Genomic DNA, 23332 nt, shown 5'->3' with positions numbered 1-23332 from the left:
TAGCCGATGTGGAGTGACGTCACGCGCGGGACACACAGACATTATTGACTAATTATCGTAGTAAATCCCTGAATTATGCCGTGATCCTGGATCCTGGATGGCAACGATTGCATCGCACACGGGGCTTTGTGAGTCGTTACAGATTACTCAATTGGGACTGTAAACAGAAGCGATCATTGTCCCTCACTGGCAGAACTTGTGCCAACGAGAATATGCTGGTCGCACAAATTTGCAAAAGTCATTCCAGTTATGGCGTGGGTAATTTTAGCTTTTTCATTATAAAAGTATCACACCCGAGATGATTTAAGCTGATCCATAACTCTGTAGCTCAAAGCCAAAAGCTATTATTTGGAATGACTAAATTATCCAATGCTACATTACACCTCGGAAATAATATAATTTATACACACGCACACACACACACACTCATACATATATATATGACCTGCCTCATGAATAGCAATGAGCCCCGTGTTTATAAGTTTCTTAAAATAAGGGCAGGTGCGGTGAGAAACTGCCTTAAATTAGCGTCGCCTCTCCCCCTGCGGAGACATTCAAAGGCATCTTCACCGTGTCGCGTCGCACAGGCAGGTAGCGGGCGCCACGCTTGCTGCCATCTCCAGGGATGCTCGGCAGATGATCGCTAACAGCTGTCACCGCGCCACGCACGTGCCGACGACTTGTGTCGATCGATGCGCACGATCCATTGTGACGGAGCGATGCAACGCGGCTTCAGGGGCGGTCGAGGGAGATGCTCGCTCCGGTGGTTGTCCCCGTCGTGATGTTCTGTGCCCCTTGTGCGGGGAGGTGCCCCGTGCACGCATACCTGTGTACACGCGCACGTTTTGCAGATCTGGGCTGTAATCCGGTTGTCTAGATAATCGATGCCTCTACCGATTATCGGTTCCATTGCTCGAGTGCTCGGATCACACTAGAATATTGTAGTTAATTGTTTTTTTTACCCTTTTATCTGGCAACAAAACTGACACCTTTTTTACAAGGAGTCATGTTTGCATTGACCACAATACCTGCGGTCGGAATGCAAACAAAAAACACAACTCTGATCATGTATGCACTGTCCATATATGCACTGTAAAAAAAAGTGTCAGTTTTGTTGCCAGATAAAAGGGTAAAAAAACAATTATCATATTTTGATACTGGCAAAGGAGGTTCCAATGGCGAATATTGTAGTTGTAAAGGAAGATCTGAGCTCTGTTCCCACGTGTGCCGCTAGACGGGAGGTTCTTGGGCGGGGCTTGGTCGGTGTTATAATGTGCGTCGCGGCAGGTGTGGCTCATGGGGCTTGTCGCGCCGTCGGGAATCACGGTGCAGGGGTGGCTACCATTTGTAATGGGGCCCAAGTAATTGACCACACAAAGAGTGGTGATTAGAATTTTCATTAATTTAAACAACTTGATTTTATTAATCGTCCCAGCTCTGCATGTGCGTATATATATACGAGGCTGCAGATAATTGGAAGAGCAGATAACAGGGTTATGGATTTCGATTTAAAGCTTTCGTGACTGCAGGGATTCATCTTCTTGGTTCTTTCGGTAAAGTCACGTAGAAGGGAATTCAGAAGACAGAGTCTGAATGACTAGAATTCAGACTCTGTCTTTCCGACAGACCTGTTCTTCACCTGAGGACGGCTGCTTGCGTTGTGGCCGAAACGTCGTGAGAATTATTTTATTATGTTTTATTATTATTTTATTATTTCCATTCTACGTTACTTTACCGAAAGAACCAAGAAGAGGGTTATGGATTTCAATGTTTCGCCGTAGACTGTGTGTCTGTGTGTTATTTTCCCACAGGAGCTCATCACAGCCTGGTACATCGGCTTCCTGGCGCTCGTCTTCTCCTCCTTCCTGGTCTACCTGGCCGAGAAGGACGACAACAAAGACCAGTTCGCCACCTACGCCGACGCGCTGTGGTGGGGCACGGTACGGCGCTCCACTCGTGACGCCTTCGTCACCACCACCATCCCTGGCTTACAGGGGTGGAGGCTTCTCGTGCTCGCGGATGGCGCAGTCATCGGTGACTCAAGCTGAGCCCATCGACTCGCTGCAGTTGAAATCCCGAATGAGTGGCATGGAAATGCAGAACACGGGATCTCAGTGGTGTCAACTTTGGGCTCTACTGAGCCCTGATTCGCTCAGCCACTTCAGTAATTGATTGGACATGTGTGTGGTACTGCTCACACCAACTCGTGTACTGTGCTCACTCACAGCTTTCGCCCCAACAATCTATATGGTGAAAGAGATGCGACTGTGTTGTCCAGTATATCGCATCTGCCCGAGTGACTATACTTTTTTCCAACGCATAGAGTACCCAAAATCACCTCACCAATATAACGAATAGCGCTTGTGAACGCATGAATTCACCAAACCAGAATGTGCAATGATCAGCCTCATCATCCTTCACTGTAACGGCAAAGTCTCATGCGTCGTTCAGCTCGCAGCCTCCGTGGCCCTCGGTGCGTCTTGGTGTAACACCCGTTCCCCTCGCCGCGTCCGCATCACGATGGTTATTGCAGATCACCCTGACGACGATCGGCTACGGAGACAAGACCCCAAAAACGTGGCTGGGACGGATGCTGGCTGCCGGCTTCGCGCTGCTCGGAATCTCGTTCTTCGCCCTCCCTGCTGTGAGTGCCCACAGACTGGTTCACACTCGCTTGCTCGGGACACAAAGACAAAGATCCCCCCGTAGAGCCACAAGTGCTGTTAGCGAGCAGCACCTATGAAGGCCGGCACGGCACACGAAGGCGGGTGGGTGGCCAGCACCACGCCCGGCCGCATGTCTGCCCAGTGGCGATGTTTAAACACCGCACCAGGTACTTATTTGAGGCTAAGTCGACCTAGGGGAGGCCCTGGACCCGTTCAGATGATCGTCAGTGGTGGTGGCTGTGAGCGGGAATCGAAATCTATCGTGCATCATCCTCATAACCGAGGGTCGATGTTCATGACAGACGTTTGCCATCTCTCGCGTCTCTTGTGCGCCACGGTGGGCGAGATGTTAACTCCCTCGCATGGTATGTAGGAGGTTGTGGGTTTGATCCCGACCCTGAAGATGCCTGTTTATTTTGAGTTTGCGTGTCTCTCTCCCCGTGGTCGCGTGGATTTTTCTCCGGGTCCTCCGGTTTTTCCCTCCACATTTAGAAACCTGCGTTGAGAGTGTTTAGCTGATGTACATTTCCACGCGATAAGCCATTTCGTTGAGCTATCATTTGTGGCCAGTTCGCTACTGAAAAGAGTCGTATAGCTCAGTGGGCCTTACCTGGGAATTTTTTTTTTATGTTTTTAATTTAATAGTCCAACCAACCGACCCATTCCCATCCTCTTCCCGTCTGCCACGTTCCATCGCGGAGTGAACTTCTCCGTTGGTACAGCTGTGACCCTCTTCGGATGTTGTTCAACACCCTCCGCTTTCCTTCTCACCCGACCTCTCAGTCATTCCTACTGCTCGTAGTTATTCTCTCTGGGCAAATTTTCACTCTTCGTGTCATCAAGCCGGCTCGCTCTCTCTCCATTATTCTGTAACAACATTTACACACATATGTAAAAGTGTATGCTGAACTTCTTTCGCACCGTGCATAGTCAAGCGTGAAAATTGATCTGATTTTTTTTTAAAAGCGTCTAGCTCTAATCGCACCTCAATATGCCACACACATGGGGAAGGGGAGGATGATCTTTAATATTTCATGTATTACCATATTAATAATTTTACTTATTATTTTATTTATGCAGCAAAGCCTCACTGAGTCTCACGACTCTCTTTCATGTGGGTACCGCCAAGCTTTTTGCAGTCGGGGGCGATTATAGCCATTTGAGTCTTTTGCATTTAAATTTTTCAAATTTGACTACGACACCGACACACCAATGGCGTAATCTTGAGGATGACATCACGGGACCTGTCACGTGTACGTAACTCCTTGGAAGCTGACGGCGCGTATAAGTATTTAAGGCTAATACGTCTGCAGCATTAACCAGGGAGGCCGCTGGATGCGAACCTCCGCAGCAAGCGGAGAGCGCGCTTCCCCTGGGGCCACCGCCCCTTCTGTTTCGTTCCTGCGCGTGGTGGCAGCGGCCGTGTATTCAGGAGCCAGATGCCAATGTCGAGGTCTGCTAAATCCAACGAGAGGGCTTCGGGAGCTAGAGTTTGTGTAGTGTTGCTGTCCCTCCTCCAGGTAAGGTCCACTGAGCTGGGAGCAGGAGCTAGCAGGCTCAGAGACAGGATGTGCGATGTTTGGGTCTCGAATGAGGAGCTGCTTATTCTAGACGTCCGCGTTGTTTTGTACTCTGTCCGCTAGCAGCGTTCTTCCGGATCTGGATTAGATCCCAGAAGGGGCATTGGGACTTGAATCGGCAGTGAGCTGCATTGTTGAGGTCTTGGTTAATGGGTAGGTGGTTGTCGTTGGCAGGAAAATGTGTAAATCGTGTAAATAATACCTTGCTGGTCTCATCAAGGAGAATAAACCATCAAGTCAACTCCGGTCATCGTCGCAGCAGCTTTTGACAGCCATCGAACAAAGAGGGTCACCGCATCGCGCGCTTTCAAATGCGCTTCTGCTGCGGCCGTCTGGAACGCTCTCCCGTCCGATATTAAGAAGCCACTGGAGCTATGCACTTTGAAATCTAGATTGAAAACTAATTTCCTTAGAAGAGTTTTTTGTGTTTAGTTTGTTGTCCTTCCCCCGCACCTCCGATCAGCACGGTAGGCTACGTACAGTGTGAAAGAAATTCAACGTACATATTTACAAACTCGCTTGCGGTTTGTATCTCTCCGCGGATATTTGGTCTCTACTGCGCTTGAGAGAGGCACTTGTCCTCCCCATGAGCTCGGCACCAAGCCCCACGCAATACAAAGTACTAAGAAAATTTGCATGTATACGCGTACACATGCACAATTACCGGATCAGGAATGATTTATTACACAATTTTAAAAAAGGCTACAATAGTGTAAATTGCGAGAGGCAATAAACTGTGCTTGCATTAATCCACGCGTGAAGACCCATTCTGTAGTTGTGCCTTTTATTTACTCCCAGGTCGGGGTGACACAATCGTTAAACACTAAACACGTAAATTAAACTTCGATCATTTGCTTGTTCTTTTGTTTTCATTCGTAGAAGAATGTGGATTGGTCTGTGTGCAGTGTCAAAGACTTAGACAAAGTCCCCCTGTAGAGCGTTATCAGACTTTAAGGGCAAGTGCTGTTAGCGAGCCAGGGGATGGGTGGCCACCACCACGCCCGGCCGCCTTTGTCTCCCGAGTGCCGATATTTACACACCGTCCCAGGTACTCATTTGAGGCTGAGTCAACCTTGGTGAGGCCCAGGACCGGTTTAAATATTCGCCAATGTGATTGATCGTGAGCGGCGATCAAATTCGGGTCACTTGGTTTGTAGCCCAGCGTAGCGCTAACCGCTGCGCCACCGCTCCCACCTGTGTGGAGTGGGAGTGCGTGTGTGTGTGTGTGCAGTGTGAGTGCGTGTGTCTGCGTATGCAGTGTGAGTGCGTGTATGTGTGCGTATGCAGTGGGTGTGCGTGTGTGTGTGCGTATGCAGTGTGAGTGCGTGTGTGTGTGTAGTGTGAGTGCGTGTGTGTGTGTGCTGTGGGAATGTGCGTGTGTGTGTGTGCTGTGGGAGTGCGTGTGTGTGTGCGTGTGCAGTGGGAATGTGTGTGTGCGTGTGCAGTGGGAGTACGTGTGTGTGTGTGCAGTGGGAATGTGTGTGTGTGCGTGTGCAGTGGGAGTGCGTATGTGTGCTGTGGGAATGTGTGTGTGTGTGCGTGTATGCAGTGGGAGTGCGTGTGTGTGTGCGTGTGCAGTGGGAGTGCGTATGTGTGCTGTGGGAATGTGTGTGTGTGTGCGTGTATGCAGTGGGAGTGCGTGTGTGTGTGCGTATGCAGTGGGAGTGCGTGTGTGTGCTGTGGGAATGTGTGTGTGTGCGTGTATGCAGTGGGAGTGCGTGTGTGTGCGAGATATCCATGAGATGTACACGGGCGTGTATGTCTCATGGACATGTCCACCATATGAGTCGCGCTGAGTTCAATGTTAAGCTGTCAAGTGTAGGAATTAAATAAAGAAAACCCGCAAGGACAGTGACCTTTGTGAGTATTCATTTCTCTGAGATTCATACAGGTGTGTCCTTTTGGAGGATTTGCCTGCTGATATGTCACCGTTTGTGTGTGTGTATATCTGTGTGTTGATACACGTGTGCATGGGTGGATATGCACGTAATTACGCAAGCAAGCATGTGCACGTGTGTACTTGTATATCTCGGGAGCGGTAGCGTAGCAGCAAGCACGCTGCGCTACGAACCCGGTGACCCGAGATAAATTCCCGCTCATGGCCAACACCAGTGACGATTAATTATCTGAACCGGTCCTGGGCCTCCCCCTAGGACAACTCAGTGGCAATTGAGTACCTCAAATATTGGAGGAAGTAGCCACTCCCTGTGAGTGACTGCCTGATGGGCCGTCTGTTGAGGAAGTATGAAAAGCGATGCAGAGTCTTAGACCAGGAGAGAGTACTGGGCAGACATGATCTCCCAAGCGAACTGCTGGTGGTGACTTTGCGCACGCTGCCCTACCCAGGTATCTCCCTCCTTATTGTCAGGCCACTAAAAGTCCTGGCAAGGATTATTCAACATCGCCCCCTTGCCAGGCAAGCCCCAATATGGTTTCAGAACGGGTCAGTCCTGCACAGACACCATGTGTTTATTGGCTTGGTCAAGGCCTATACTATCATCAATAGGCCAGGGCTGTGGACTATCCTTCGTGCTTTCATGGTCCCTGAGCCTCTACTCACAGTCTTGAAGGACCTTCATGATGGTGAGCAGGTGGGGGTAGAGCCGGTTGGCCAGGAGTTCGAGCCATTCCCGGTTCACCCTGGGGTGCGACAGGGATGTCCTCTGGTTCCTACATTATTGAACATATGTTTTACTTTGTAGTGCAATAAGATTTTCCTGGCTATAACAGAGGAATTTTCATCTGGGACAGATACAATGGGAGGCTAATCTATTCCCATTTGCAGTCATGATCTGGTAATTATTGCTCCCTCTGAGAATTAGTTGGAGACTTGCTGAGCTTAGGATGTGCCACCAAGAGGTGGGACCTTACCATCAGCCACGCAAAAAATAAAGCACCTGTCCTAGTAATTTGTATCATCAAACACTCCTCCCCCTCAACTCCCCATGCGTCATGGGGCAGTTGTAGAGAGAGTGGAGGAGTTCCTATACCTGGGTGGTATGCTTTTAACTCATTCTGGTTTGGCAGCAGAGGTCTCAACTCTTAATCAGTCGAGTGGCATTATTATCTTTTCATGGGCTGCATAACGCTATGTGGAAGCTACCTGGCCTAAAGCTTTATTCGAAGCTCCGTGTCTTCTCAGCCACAATTATGGCTTCCCATTTCTATACTTGCATAACCTGGACCCTACGATCCATCCTAGACTTAACCAGGTTGGATTTGTGTGAGGAAGCGAACTGATCAATTAAAGGATCTCGAGGCTGCGTTGGCTGGGTCATGTAGCCTGCATGCCCAGCCACCGCATGCACAAGCAGCTCCTGTTTGATCGGTTAGAGAGGGCTAATCAGGCACGGTATGGGCTAGATAAGAGATTAGATATTGTGCAATAGGAGGATGTGGAGTTAAGTGAATTTTCTGATGACTGGTACCAGCAGTGATCATGATCGACCTATGTGGAGGAGGCTCGCGAAGGTCGTTAATGGCCGTTTAAAAGCAGTCACTCTTTAAAAACAACAGAGGGCAAAGGAGCGATGCTCACAACAAAAAGGGCTGTTCACAACTCAGCAAGTTGGCACAGTAGGGAGCACAGGTGGTGCCTCAGCCAGTCATCCCAGTCATTCAACCCAAGGCACCTGGGTCTGTCCCGTGACCTACTGTCAACGAGCCTTCGACACTTACGCTGCCGCAAATTGCACCTGGCCTTGCACAAGCGCCGCGGTGACGTCACTGCCACTTGGTGGCGAAAACCAGCTATTTTGTTGTTTACTTGTGTTTCTGTGAGCGTGTGATGTGCATGTGTGAGCGTGTGATGTGCATGTGTGAGCATGCGTATGCATGCAGAGTGGGAAGTGGTAGTGCAGCGGTGAGCGCACTGCCCTACGAACCCAGCGACCCGGGTTCGATTCACGCCCACGGCCAACACCACAGTGACGATTATCTGAACCGGCCCTGGGCCTCCTCTAGGTCGACTCAGCCTCAAATTAGTACTTGGTGCGGTGTGTAAACATTGCCACCGGTGAGACGAGGGCGGCTGCACGTGCTGTTGGTCACCCCCCCCCCTCCCCCGTGTGTATTGCTAGCCTTTGCAAGGTGCTCGCAAACAGCACTTGCCCCGACGGTCTGCTCAGGCGAAATGAGAAGAACCTTTGTCGACATGTATGTGCGTGGACACGTCGCTAGAAGGGGGCGATGGCCAGCGGGTCGAGAGTAATGATGGAGTGGCAGCCAAGGAAAAGCAACGCAACCAGAAAACACGTCCGACGGAGAGACGGAGCGGTGATATCGGCACGTGTGCCGGGTGAAATGTGACATTGCAGGATCGTGAGAGATGGCGGCAGCTTGGGAAAGCCTTCATCCGGCAGTGGATTGACCGCGACTGCTGATGATGTTTGTGTGTGTGTGTATATGTCGTGCCCCCCCCCCCCCAAGGGCATTCTGGGCTCAGGATTTGCCCTCAAGGTGCAGGAACAGCACCGGCAGAAGCACTTTGAGAAGCGGCGTAACCCGGCGGCCAGCCTCATCCAGGTGCAGAGCAGCACAAACGCGGCACATATTGTACACGCAGCACAACACACATTGTACACACAGCACAGCACACATTGTACACGCAGCACAACACACATTGTACACACAGCACAACACACATTGTACACACAGCACAGCACACATTGTACACACAGCACAGCACACATTGTACACACAGCACAGCACACATTGTACACACAGCACAGCACACATTGTACACACAGCACAACACACATTGTACACACAGCACAACACACATTGTACACACAGCACAACACACATTGTACACACAGCACAGCACACATTGTACACACAGCACAGCACACATTGTACACACAGCACAGCACACATTGTACACACAGCACAGCACACATTGTACACACAGCACAGCACACATTGTACACACAGCACAACACACATTGTACACACAGCACAACACACATTGTACACACAGCACAACACACATTGTACACACAGCACAACACACATTGTACACACAGCACAGCACACATTGTACACGCAGCACAACACACATTGTACACGCAGCACAACACACATTGTACACGCAGCACAACACACATTGTACACGCAGCACAACACACATTGTACACACAGCACAACACACATTGTACACGCAGCACAGCACACATTGTACACACAGCACAGCACACATTGTACACACAGCACAACACACATTGTACACACAGCACAACACACATTGTACACACAGCACAGCACACATTGTACACACAGCACAACACACATTGTACACACAGCACAACACACATTGTACACGCAGCACAGCACACATTGTACACGCAGCACAGCACACATTGTACACACAGCACAACACACATTGTACACGCAGCACAACACACATTGTACACACAGCACAACACACATTGTACACACAGCACAACACACATTGTACACGCAGCACAGCACATATTGTACACGCAGCACAGCACACATTGTACACGCAGCACAGCACACATTGTACACGCAGCACAGCACACATTGTACACGCAGCACAGCACATATTGTACACACAGCACAGCACATATTGTACACACAGCACAACACACATTGTACACGCAGCACAGCACACATTGTACACGCAGCACAGCACATATTGTACACACAGCACAACACACATTGTACACGCAGCACAGCACATATTGTACACGCAGCACAGCACATATTGTACACGCAGCACAACACACATTGTACACACAGCACAGCACACATTGTACACACAGCACAACACACATTGTACACACAGCACAACACACATTGTACACGCAGCACAACACACATTGTACACACAGCACAACACACATTGTACACACAGCACAACACACATTGTACACACAGCACAACACACATTGTACACACAGCACAACACACATTGTACACGCAGCACAACACACATTGTACACACAGCACAACACACATTGTACACACAGCACAACACACATTGTACACACAGCACAACACACATTGTACACACAGCACAACACACATTGTACACACAGCACAACACACATTGTACACACAGCACAACACACATTGTACACACAGCACAACACACATTGTACACACAGCACAACACACATTGTACACACAGCACAACACACATTGTACACACAGCACAACACACATTGTACACACAGCACAACACACATTGTACACACAGCACAACACACATTGTACACACAGCACAACACACATTGTACACACAGCACAACACACATTGTACACACAGCACAACACACATTGTACACACAGCACAACACACATTGTACACACAGCACAACACACATTGTACACACAGCACAACACACATTGTACACACAGCACAACACACATTGTACACACAGCACAACACACATTGTACACGCAGCACAACACACATTGTACACGCAGCACAACACACATTGTACACACAGCACAACACACATTGTACACACAGCACAACACACATTGTACACACAGCACAACACACATTGTACACACAGCACAACACACATTGTACACACAGCACAACACACATTGTACACACAGCACAACACACATTGTACACGCAGCACAGCACACATTGTACACGCAGCACAGCACACATTGTACACGCAGCACAACACACATTGTACACACAGCACAACACACATTGTACACACAGCACAACACACATTGTACACACAGCACAACACACATTGTACACACAGCACAGCACACATTGTACACACAGCACAACACACATTGTACACGCAGCACAACACACATTGTACACGCAGCACAGCACACATTGTACACACAGCACAACACACATTGTACACGCAGCACAGCACACATTGTACACGCAGCACAACACACATTGTACACGCAGCACAGCACACATTGTACACACAGCACAACACACATTGTACACGCAGCACAACACATATTGTACACGCAGCACAACACACATTGTACACGCAGCACAGCACACATTGTACACACAGCACAACACACATTGTACACACAGCACAACACACATTGTACACACAGCACAACACATATTGTACACGCAGCACAACACACATTGTACACGCAGCACAGCACACATTGTACACACAGCACAACACACATTGTACACACAGCACAACACACATTGTACACACAGCACAACACACATTGTACACACAGCACAACACACATTGTACACGCAGCACAACACACATTGTACACGCAGCACAGCACACATTGTACACACAGCACAACACACATTGTACACGCAGCACAGCACACATTGTACACGCAGCACAACACACATTGTACACGCAGCACAACACACATTGTACACACAGCACAACACACATTGTACACGCAGCACAGCACACATTGTACACGCAGCACAACACATATTGTACACGCAGCACAACACACATTGTACACACAGCACAACACACATTGTACACGCAGCACAGCACACATTGTACACGCAGCACAACACATATTGTACACGCAGCACAACACACATTGTACACACAGCACAGCACACATTGTACACGCAGCACAACACACATTGTACACGCAGCACAGCACACATTGTACACACAGCACAACACACATTGTACACACAGCACAACACACATTGTACACACAGCACAACACACATTGTACACGCAGCACAACACAGCACACCATATCGCATACTCACCACGACACAGCATGCATACACATACCACAAGCAATATGTGCAGCACACACACTGAGCAAAAACTGCAGGGCAGCACACACTGGAGCGTGAATAGCCTGATGCCTCGCCGAGCCAGTTTGCAATCTATTTGTTAAACTAAAATATTTCTATTTTGCCAGGTAAGACCCACTGAGTTATGTAACAAATTTTCTGAAGCGACCTGGCCACAAATGATAGCTCAACGAAGTGGCTTATCACGCGGAAATGTGTAGCAGCCAAATTAACTCTAATCGCACATTGATTATAAATGTGGAGAGAATAAACCGGGGGACTTAGAGAAAAATCCACGCGGCCACAGAGCGAGAGAGAGATGCAAACTCCATAAATACAGCAGGCATCAGGGTCGGGATCCAACCCACGACCTCCTCCATACCAGGCGAAGTAGTTGTCTCTTAGCCACCGTGGCAACGGCTACCCAGACTCCGACGGCCACCTGACAGCAGTTGTAGTAGGGTAGAGCCATTAACAGAAATGGAATTCTGTCCGTTGCACCACGGATGTTCAAATGCCCCGTGGCATCATGCTCAACACGGATGGGCCCTCCCTTGTCTGTCATCATCAACATTTTAAAAAACCCACAACGGCCTCACGAGACGACATTATTTCTCGTTCCGCCACCCGACGTGGGCAAACACACCACCAGTTGTCAACATTTTCCTGACTTTTCAACACTCACTTTTTTACTGAAAAAACTCATCGAATCGGCATATTTGCAAACCACGTTGCAACTGGATTGTATTGACTCTTTCAGGTGGTGTGGATGGTTATATAAGAAAAAATTACATCATACCAACACGGCGATACAAACCCCAAAAGCAAGGAATTATGAATAGTAAACAAATGTTCTCAAAGCCTACATATCAAATCATTCTCACTGCTCATTCTGGGGCTGTTTGGCTCTCCCGTGCGATGGCGCTGATAAATGCCGATAGCGCCGTCGCGTCGTTCAACGACGGAGCGTGATCGTGCCGCGCAGAGATCGATTACACTGGTCAACACACTTTTTCTGGCATAAGGTATTCCAACGGTTTTAAGGTAATTTTGGGGTGCTGATTCCAAATCTGGCATCAGTTTTTGTCTATCACATCAGGTTTTTGAGATATCAAATATTGCATTTTCAATAAAAACTGCAGAAGAAAAATATTAAATAAATGTGGATATCTACATTAAATGATATTATAAACACACTATCCTAAAAATACAGCACCATATTTTAACACTAAAGCAGTCACTGACTCGCAACAACTTGCAATCATAAGTGACAAGAGTTAATTTCGGGTAAAATCAATGAAAATGGGATATGCCGATAGCATAAAAATGAGATGTGATAGAGCAAATCTGAGATCAGATTTGGAATCAGCACCCTGAAATTAGTCTAAAACAGCTGCAAAAGTCCAGGCCAGAAAAACATTTTTTTTGTTGACCAGTGTAATCACCCCGTGCTCAATTGCCTCGCACGGCGCTCGCTCCCAGCGCTCGGAACGCGATGATTTTTTTACGAGGTGCCGCATCTCAAACCAAAAAAAACAACAACAACAAAACAACAACAAGGATCCCCCGAGTAGGCTCAACAGACTGTTGGGGCAAGTGCTGTTGGGGCAGCACGCTAACCGCTACACGACCGCTCCCCACTACAAACACGCACACAACAACAACAACCGCCATTCGCTACTAAGTGGCGGTGACGTCACCACGACGCTTGTGCCAGGCTATGTGCACCTTGAGGCAACGTGAAGTGTCGAACGCCCGCTGGCAGGAGGTCACTGGGCTGACCCAAGGCCACAGGTCGACTACCTGAAACGACTGGCTGATGCACCACCTGTGCCCCCTACTGTGCCAACTTGCTGTGCCTTAGCCACCCGGCGCTCCGTTCGTTGTTGTGAGCGTCGCTCCTCCGCCCCCCGTTGTTGTTGGAGGGCGACTGCCTCCAACTGCCCAGTAGTGTCCTTCACGAGCCTCCTCTACAGAGGCCGATCTTGACACCGCTGGTACCAGTCATCGGCAAGTCCACTCAGCTCTACGTCCTCCTGTACCACATCACTCCATCTCTTCTCTATCCCGTGCCTCGCCCGTTTAGCCCCCTCGATCCGGCCAAACAAAACCTGTTTAGGCATGCGGTGGCTGGGCATGCGGGCTACATGACCCAGCCAACGCAGCCTTGCCTGCCGGAGGAGCTCACCGATGGGACTTTGTCCAGATCTTTCAAGGATTTGTGAGCTCCTCACACAATCCATCCTGGTTAAACCCAGGATGGATCATAGGCAGGCAAGCCTAAATGTTTCTAATTGGCAAAAATGTTCATTTGGGGGGTCCACGTTTCGCAAGCATAGAGAAGGAAAGGAATGACTGTGGCTGAGAAGACCTGAAGCTTCGTGCGGAGCGACAGACTAGGTAGCTTCCACACAGCGTTACGCAACCGATGAAAAGATAATGCCGCTCGACTGATTCGGAGTGAGACCTCTGCTGTTAAATTAGAGCCGATCATGAGCACACTGCTCAGGTATGGGAAACTCTCCACTCTCTCCACAATTGCCCCATCACCAATTGGGAGTTGTGGGCCTGGAGTGTCCGATGGTACAAAATACACAGGCAGGTGCTTAGTTTTGGTGGGGCTGATGGTAAGGCCACACCTCTTAGTGGCAAGCAACAGGTTCAGCAGCAGCGCCTCCAACTCCTCCTCTGAGTGAGAAGCAATTACCAGATCATCGCCATACATAACATGGTTGAGCAATAGGGAGCCAACCCTTGACCGCACCCGGGCATCGATCAGCCTCCCATTGTATCTGTACCAGATGGAAATTCCTCCGGTACAGCTATTGAAGGTTTCACGAACTACGTGGTCGAAATAGATGTTAAATAATGTGGGAGCCAGGGGACATCCCTGTCGCACCCCAAGTTGTACAGGAATCGATCCGACTTCTGGCCACGTAGTTTTACCCGGGCCTGCTCATCATCATGAAGGTCCTTAATGATCGTGAGCAGAGAGTCAGGGACTCCGAAAGCACGAAGAACAACCCAGAGCCCAGGCCTACTGATGGTATCATAGGCCTTGACCAGGTCAATAAAGCAGAGATGTAGGTCTTGTTGGAATTCCCTACACCTCTGCTGTTGCAGACGGACAGACAATATGGCATCTGTGCAGGACCGCCCTTTCCTGAAACCGCATTGGAGCTCCGCAAGCCTCTCCTCAGCATGTCTAGCAAGGCGATGTTGAATAATCATTGCCAGGACCTTTCCCGGAACACTGAGGGGTCAGATGCCCCTGCAGTTGTTACAGTCTATGCGGTCCCCCTTCTTCCTTCCAATCCTGTGGAACCCATCCAGTGGTCCAGACTATTGTTATGATGTCATGTAGGGCAAGTCTGTGCACAAACGCCACCCTCCACACACACATGCACACACACGTATGCACACACGTATGCACACACACACACACATGTACACGCGCACGCACGCGCACATGTCGCCACCGTGTTCACCTCCCCTGTTTGTCTCCCTAACCCCTTGGCCCGGACCCCTCCTGCAGTGCATGTGGCGCTTCTATGCGGCTGACGAGCACTCCCTCTCCGTGGCCACTTGGAAGCCCTACCTGAAAGCGCTGCACTGCTGCAGTCCCTTGAAGTGAGTGAGCGCCCCCCCCCCCCATCTCTTTCTCTGCACCCCCCCCCCCGCCCGTGATCTGTGGCTCGCCCGCTCGCCTGTGAAGGCGACGATGCGAGCACTTCACAGGCATGTTGAGTGCTGCTCCGGGATTCCGCTCGGAGAAGGAGAGCGAGGGGCCCTCTTTTATTCCTTCGCAGCAAAGAACAGAGCGACGCGCGCGAAATGAACGCCGACATTGTTTGCGATGAGACCTGCGGAGAGGGAGGGGGTGGGGGGGTGTTTTTCGAGTGTTCCTTTTATTTTTTTTTGTAAACCGCGTGAGAGGCCATGCAGAAGTGTTCAGAGTGGAGTAGCTGGCACGTGACCCGCAGCCCACGGCGAGAGGTTTACTGGATGTGTTGTGCCGGGTCTGGAAATGTATTCACGAAATTAAGCCGCGGAGATTGCATTTTGTGCGAGACGGAGTCACATAGTATGTACGCGTGTATGTGCGGGTGTGTGCATGATGGGTGCTCGCTAACAGCACTTGCTCCAGCAGTCTTTCAAGGCTATACGGGGGATCTTTGTCTTTGTACGTTATGGGGAGCGGAACAGGAGCTGTGAGCACGCTACGCTGCGAATTCCGGCCACTCGAGTTCGATTCCTGCCCATGGCCAACACCACTGACGATTATAACTATTTCTAGATTTGAAGCTTTCGTGACTGCAAGGATTCATATTCTTAGGTTTTTCGGTAAAGTCACGTAGGTAAAAAAATCAAAATTAATAAAAGAAAAATAACTATCTTTACCGCTCCTGGGCCTCCCCTATGTCGACTCAGCCTCAAATGAGTATCGTGGTGCGATGTGCAGACATCGCCAGTGGGCAGACGTGTGCGGGTGACGTGGTGCTGGCCCACGCACCCCCTTCGTGTGCTGTGACGGCCTTCGTTCAAGCTGATGAATTAAATCACCCGTGAATTGCTCCGTGCCAATTGGAAAGCTGCTGCGCGCTGCAGGCAAAATAAACCTCAGCGCGCGTCGTAATTTGGAACCTGATTTGTTTAAAAAAAAAAACACCCGATATGAAAAAGGGTATGAAATGGCGTAAGAAAACATAATAAAAATATGAAACAGGAGCTTCATTTCATAAGGAGAACCCCACCAGAGTTGTGTCATGCACAAGGTTCTTAACCTTTGCGGAGTGATTTATTTTCACCAGGCTCAGAGGCTTTGATATATTTACAGGCGTGGGGTTTTCTTTTTCTCCTTTTTCTGTTTACACAGACGCTAATGTAATGCCACAAAGAGGTTAGGATTCGTGGTGGTGCCCAAGCAATGTTCATCACGGAACGAGTCGCACACCGCAACACTTTCATTTCTCGATTTTAAGCTTTCGTGACTGCAGGGATTCATCTTCTTAGTTTTTTCGGTAAAGTCACGTAGAAGGGAAGTAATACAATAATAAAAATAAAACATAATAAAAATAATAATAATAATAAAAATAATAATAATATTTGTATTATGTTTTATTTTTATTATTTTATTACTTCCCTTCTACGTGACTTTACCGAAAAAACCAAGAAGATTTTCATTTCTATTCGTTAAAATATGTCCAGAAGCCAATCAGGATTCGTATTAACGACATCCGTTTCGCCTCCGTGGTGGTATTGGCCGTGTTCACGGTGACACGAAAACAGGTAGACATGTATTGACTCGATCGAAAAATATGTCTCTGTTTTATTTACTTTTTTTTTTACTTTACTCCCAGAGCCTTTACACCATTGGTACCTCATTTGCCAGTAAATATGATAATTGGTTTTTTACCCTTTGATCTGTGTTGACACAAAAGGTGTCAGTTTTGTTGCCAGATAAAAGGGTAAAAAAACAATTATCATATTTTTTTTTTTACTGGCAAATGAGGTACCAATGGTGTAAATGCTTACCCCGAGCTCTCATCCTCTGATGGTGCATTGTCTTTGAGTTGTGCGCCTTTTGGCGTCATCTGGTCCAACCCATGTGAGACTAGGCTCTAAGGAAAGCTGTCTCGGGTGTGGACCAATCAACTTCAAGGACAGTGCATTCATTATCAGAGTAATGTTTTTTGTTTGCATTATGTCTGCAGGTATTGTGGTCAATGCAAACATGACTCCTCATAAAAAAAAGGTGTCAGTTTTGTTGCCAGATAAAAGGGTAAAAAAACAATTATCATCCCAGAGCCTTGCTAAGAGATCATGAGACAGCGATAAGCCCTCGAGTTGTAATTCTTTACGTGCCCCCGTGTTGTGGGGCCGCCTCACGTTCCTGCTGGTGGTGCACCACGGAGGGAGATGGTCGCTTCGTCACTCGGTGACCGATCTCATGAAAGAAATGGAGCAGCTACTACAAAGAATACGAAGCGAACCAAGAACGCTCGAGCCAGCATCGTGGAAATCATTCCAAAACAACTTAAGGGTCCTTCATTCTAGATCTGAAGTTTTCGTGACTGCAAGGGTCCATACTCTTTGGTTTTTTTGGTAAAGTCACGTAGGTAAAAAAAATGAAAAAACAACTCAATTAAATCACGATGTTTCGGAGGCAACACAAGCGTCCGTCTTCAGGTGGAACCGTTACAGCCAAAATCACAGTGATTTTTTTTCATTTATGTATTTTTTACCTACATGACTTTACCGAAAAAAAAAACTAAGCGTATAATTTAAGGGTCGTTCGCGCTCGATCAACGTTTGTTCAAAGTGAGCGCAGCGTAGCGTTTTTTTCCCCCCGTCTCCTCTCCCTCGAAGAAACATTTCATGAACAGTTGATTTCTAAAGAGAGAACTTTAGACAACGTTTTTATGAGCGATTAAAAAAGTGTACGTGACACTTCACCGTTGTACCCTGCGGTAAACGATTTGTACTCTCATGGCACTGCTTGGTAATAGTGTACGATCACTTACATTGGAATAATAACAATCCATCCAAAAACATCACAATTGGGATGTAATTTTTGATAAATATTATTTTCACACAAAAAAATACAGAAAAAATATATCCCAACGTTCTCAGAGTTTCGAAAATTGCCCCAAAAAATAAACAATTACCACAATAAAATGTCCAACTAATATGTAAACTATGAATTTACACTGAAATGTTTTGTATTCCGCATCATGCGAAGTTGAATGCGTGGAGGCAAGTCCGACTTTCGTTGTCAAAATACACAATGGCGTGATGCTGCACTGAGGGCCCACTTTGAACACAGATGCAATCACACCACACTGGGTCACCGCGGTCACGCGTCGGGACGAGACGGTCGAACCAACTTCAATCTCGGCCCAATCAGCGTTCTTGTCAGCTCGGCCAACAGCACAATGGCGAGCCATTCGCATAAGATTCTTGATGCAATGGCGCTGGCTGACCGTGAGATAGGCCTATTTTGTTTTCAATCACGAGTCAAAGAAACCCCCGATATACTTGCCACACGAGGAGGTGACGCTTGGATCACCAACGCCATCAGCCAGCGCCAGCTGCGCGATGACGCCCGCTAAATGTCCAACGCAGCAGCATTGGGACCCATCGCACCTCCGATTAGCACGGTTGGCTACGTACGGTGCGAAAGAAGTTCAACGTGCGTACAGCGGCAATCCGAATCTGGCTGAACTGTGCCCCAATTGCACGGCTTCTCCGCTCCCTGGCACTCCCACTCCTTTCTCGGCTACCGCCCCGCTGCTTGGCTTAACAAGTCTACTTGTGGATAATGCAGGAACACATTCTGCGTGAGCACTCCCTCGAGCAGTAACGAACAGTGAATGTAAGGCTGTGTATTCAATACGAGTACCACAACAATGCCAGCGCAGTGACATTTTACCAGAAATGTACCCTCTCTTTACGACCCCAAACTTCAATGTCCGTAATGTGTGATCATCGAGAAAGCAAGGGAGGTGAGGTTGTCGGTGGCTGAGGCTTGTGTTGAATGAAGATGCAATGAGACGGGCCACGGAGATGCCACAAGCGCCGGGCAGAAGGAGCAGAGTGAGACCGACGGTGAGATGGAAGGGTGCAGTGGAACGAGATACGAGGACAGCAGTGGATGAAGTGGAGGATAGAAAAACACGGAGAGGGCAAATGCGATCAGCCGAGCCCCTGCCGCACTGGGGTGGGCCTGGCTTCGAATAAGAAGAAGATTGTCATCACAGCCACTCGTGATGCTCATGATAACCGACTCCTCTCGAAATGCCCACCACTTGCTCAGCACCACCAATGGAGATGAGCACGAGGTCCCCCTTGCATGTGCTAGCTTGTTCGTGCCACAAAATCGTAAACACGCCAGTGCAATTTGGCAGGGGTGTTGCTATTCAAAACTGGTGGTTGCGTAACAGCGATTTAATTAATTCCCCAGACAGACCATGCGATTAGAATATATGCAGATGACAGGGTTTCTGAGACCTGACCATCTGTAGATGTCTGGCCGTAATGAATACTAACCGTTCCCTGAAGATATCAGCCTGAGACGATGCTAATGAGGTTTCTCCCATGCAGTACTAACATTTCAATCTGTTGGGGAGCGGTTGCGCGGTGGTTCGTTCGCAGCGCTGCAAACCCGGCGACCCAACAACAGTGGCGAATATTTGAGCCGGCCCAGGACCCTCCCCTAGGTCCACTCGGCCTTAAATGAGTACTTGGTGCGGTGTGTAAACATCAGCAATGTGGGAGACAACGGCGGAGCGGCGTGGTGTTGAGTGCCGTCCCAAGTCTTCATAGGTTGCTTCCTCGTTGCTCCAACAACAAATTCTCAACACGCCGAGACACGCGGTCGTTAGATGTGAAAGCAAACGAGCGACTCGGTGAGCTCGCGAGCAGTGCGCTCCCCAGCCCCCCCCCCCCTCGCTGAGTGCCTTGGCTCAAATCCGGGCAACTGCGGCGCATGACTAAACTGACTTCTCTTTGGCAAATCGTTTTTCTAGCATAAGACTAAAAGAACGACAGTAAAATAATGAATAGCTCACAAGCACACAACTGTCGGCAGTAGCGGAACATACAGGGTGCTGCAAAGAAATGTTAACGCTTATATGGGACTATCGTTTTCAATGGGAAAAGAACGGATAATACACTGTAACATCATTGGAACCTCATTTGCCAGTAGCAAAATATGATAATTGTTTTTTTACCCTTTTATCTGGCAACAAAACTGACACCTTTATTAACAAGGAGTCATGTTTGCATTGACCACAATGCCTGCAGTCGGAATGCAAAAAAAACCACAACTTTGATAATGTATGCACTGTCCTTGAATTGATTGGTCCACACCCGAGACAGCTTTCCTTAGAGCCTCACATGGTGTTTCAAGGACAGTGCATACATTATCAGGGTTATGTTTTTTGTTTGCATTCCGACTGCAGGTATTGTGGTCAATGCAAACATGACTCCTTGTTAATATAGGTGTCAGTTTTGTTCCCAGATAAAAGGGTAAACCCCCAATTAACACTGTAACATGATAACAAATGTCATGTTAATAGCTTCAAAAAGTCAAAGAGTCTCCACTTGTTCCCCATTGTTGTCAACACGTGGCCTGGAATCTTCTCCAGGTGGTCTCCAGAGCCGGGAGGCACATCTCTCGTGGCATTGTTGCAAATCCTCAGAAGTGTTCACATTTTCAAAGTACCCTGTACTTCCCAACAAAGACATTCAATTGATTTTGAAGACGTTGATGGGTTGTGTAAAACGAATCATGACTGAACAAGACGAATGAGAGAATCTATTGAAATTGAGAAAAATACAAACTAGTTTCACATTTCTGACAACTACAGCCTTGGTACTGCTTGCAAGTGTATTATTAAGTAATACACCTTCCAATTGTATGCCGTGTCAAGGCATAGATATACTCATTGACTGTGATTTACCCATCTGTTCCACATTAAGATAATCCATTGTTATGTGATTGCAACAAACCCCGACTCTGCTCTCCGCACCTGAATGGCTCACAGTGGTGACGTCGTCTTGCTCGATGATTTAAGACCGGAAGCACGTAGATCTCTTCACAATTCTGGTGAAGCTGGTCGTTGTAATCACCAGCGAAACGTCCTTAACTCAAATTGTAACTGTTGTGGATTTACTCTCCGACACACCGGTGGACTGGAGTAGAAAATAATTGGAACTTTTGTTTACGTGACAAATCTTACTGATTGGCTGTGTCGGGTGGTGGTGGGTTTACGCGATCGAGCCAAAACAAAGCTTTATTCTGAATAATATTGGTCGCGAAAGCCACCGCACAAACCAAACCCGCGCAAATCGATGGAAACAAATAGTACAAATATGAACGTATGGTTGAAGGTAGAGAAATCCTTCGTAATTTTCTGCTTCATTACATTGTTAATTGCCACCTAAAGCGTTCATTGTTCTGTTTGGAATGGTCTGCGTGGACGTGTTATATATTTGTGATAGGAATGGCTGAGATAAATCAAGGCTGTCTTCAGACTGCCCGGTCAATAGCTGGCTCGGTTTTGTAACAAAGCCATCGTGAATCCCTCCTTTGGCAAAGGGGAGGACGGGGGGAAGGAGAATAATTTTTCGTGAAAAATTATATAACTAAATAAAACATCCACGTAAATACGGCGTGACGGGCATCGCGTCTTGATGCAAGCCAACGCTGCAGCAGATGCATCTGAATGGTAGTGAGTGTAACGTTCACTCGAACGAGCAACGCGTCACTTGGACGGGCTGAAGTAAAGTGTCAGATGCCACAGTTTGTCACGATCTTCACGCCGCGAATGTTCTTGGGAAGAATTTCACTGGACCATGCTGTGGAATGCAAAAGCCAAAAAATGGCTTTGGTGAAAGTAGCAAAGTAATATGAAATATGAAAAATTTTGATGACACAAAAGCTTTTTTTTTATTCAACACAATTTCCGGAAATAAACAGAATTCGTGGGGATTGTTTGCGGAAATATTGGTAAAATTTAGATATGTGCCGCGCTGGTAAGCATTTATATTGGGTGCAGCAGGAACAATATTTCCTTTGGTGTGCTCTTCCCTTTCATCATTCAAGCCCTGTGCGTCGTAATTTACTTGGAAATGCCCAAGGTCAGAAGTCCGGCATTCACGCGATGACTTCCTGAAATCCCACGGTCACTCCCGCTCACATCATTCTATACCTTTAAGCGAGCCCTAAAAACCTGCACGTTCCTCGAGTCGACCTTGTTTCTTTAAACTTCTCAGTTATTTTAGCTCATCTCGTCCTATCATCTCAACATCAAATTAGGCTATTTGGCCAAAGGGAATATTCTGGCAGAGCTTGACACCCTGACTTTCCATCATGATGAGACATTTAATAAGGACCCTTTTCTTGTACTCTATATTTTTTAAGCATTAATAGCAGAAACAATTCACACCTTGAATATATATTCCGAAAATATTACCAAAATGACTCACACCACTGCTGTCTTTCTGAAAGGTGGTGCAAGTTAACTCATCTTGGTTACCTATGGGCAGGTTATCCGGGTTATGCAGTTAACGGTGCCTTCAAAAAAAGGAGTGAAAATATAAACTAGGGTACTCGGTTTCGCAGCGTGCATTGTACGTGCATTGTACGCACGCTGCTTCTGAGATGAGCTGCTCCCAACTCATACTCTTAGTTCTTTCGGTAAAGTCACGTGGGTAAAAAATTTAATTAAAATTAATAAAATAAAAAAAATATTTTTTTAATAAAAAATAAACAAATATTTTTTTTATTTTATTAATTTTTATTTCAATTTAATTAAAATTAATAAAAT

The 23332-nt window shown here is 47.7% G+C and overlaps 1 protein-coding gene across 3 annotated transcripts in view; it reads left to right on the top strand.

The window, feature by feature from the left end:
- Positions 1-23332, top strand: part of LOC144931674 (potassium voltage-gated channel subfamily KQT member 4-like) — a 270946-nt gene that overhangs the window by 211035 nt on the left and 36579 nt on the right. For all 3 annotated transcript variants that reach the window (XM_078855803.1, XM_078855801.1, XM_078855802.1), the window contains exons 5-8: positions 1812-1940; positions 2534-2644; positions 8675-8770; positions 15535-15629. In XM_078855803.1, coding sequence (XP_078711929.1) covers positions 1812-1940; positions 2534-2644; positions 8675-8770; positions 15535-15629 — 431 coding nt within the window. The remainder of the gene's footprint in view (positions 1-1811; positions 1941-2533; positions 2645-8674; positions 8771-15534; positions 15630-23332) is intronic.

This window comes from Lampetra fluviatilis, chromosome 4 (assembly GCF_964198595.1).
Source record: "Lampetra fluviatilis chromosome 4, kcLamFluv1.1, whole genome shotgun sequence".
Taxonomy (NCBI): Eukaryota; Metazoa; Chordata; class Hyperoartia; order Petromyzontiformes; family Petromyzontidae; genus Lampetra; species Lampetra fluviatilis.
This window is presented reverse-complemented; position numbering and strand designations above follow the sequence as displayed.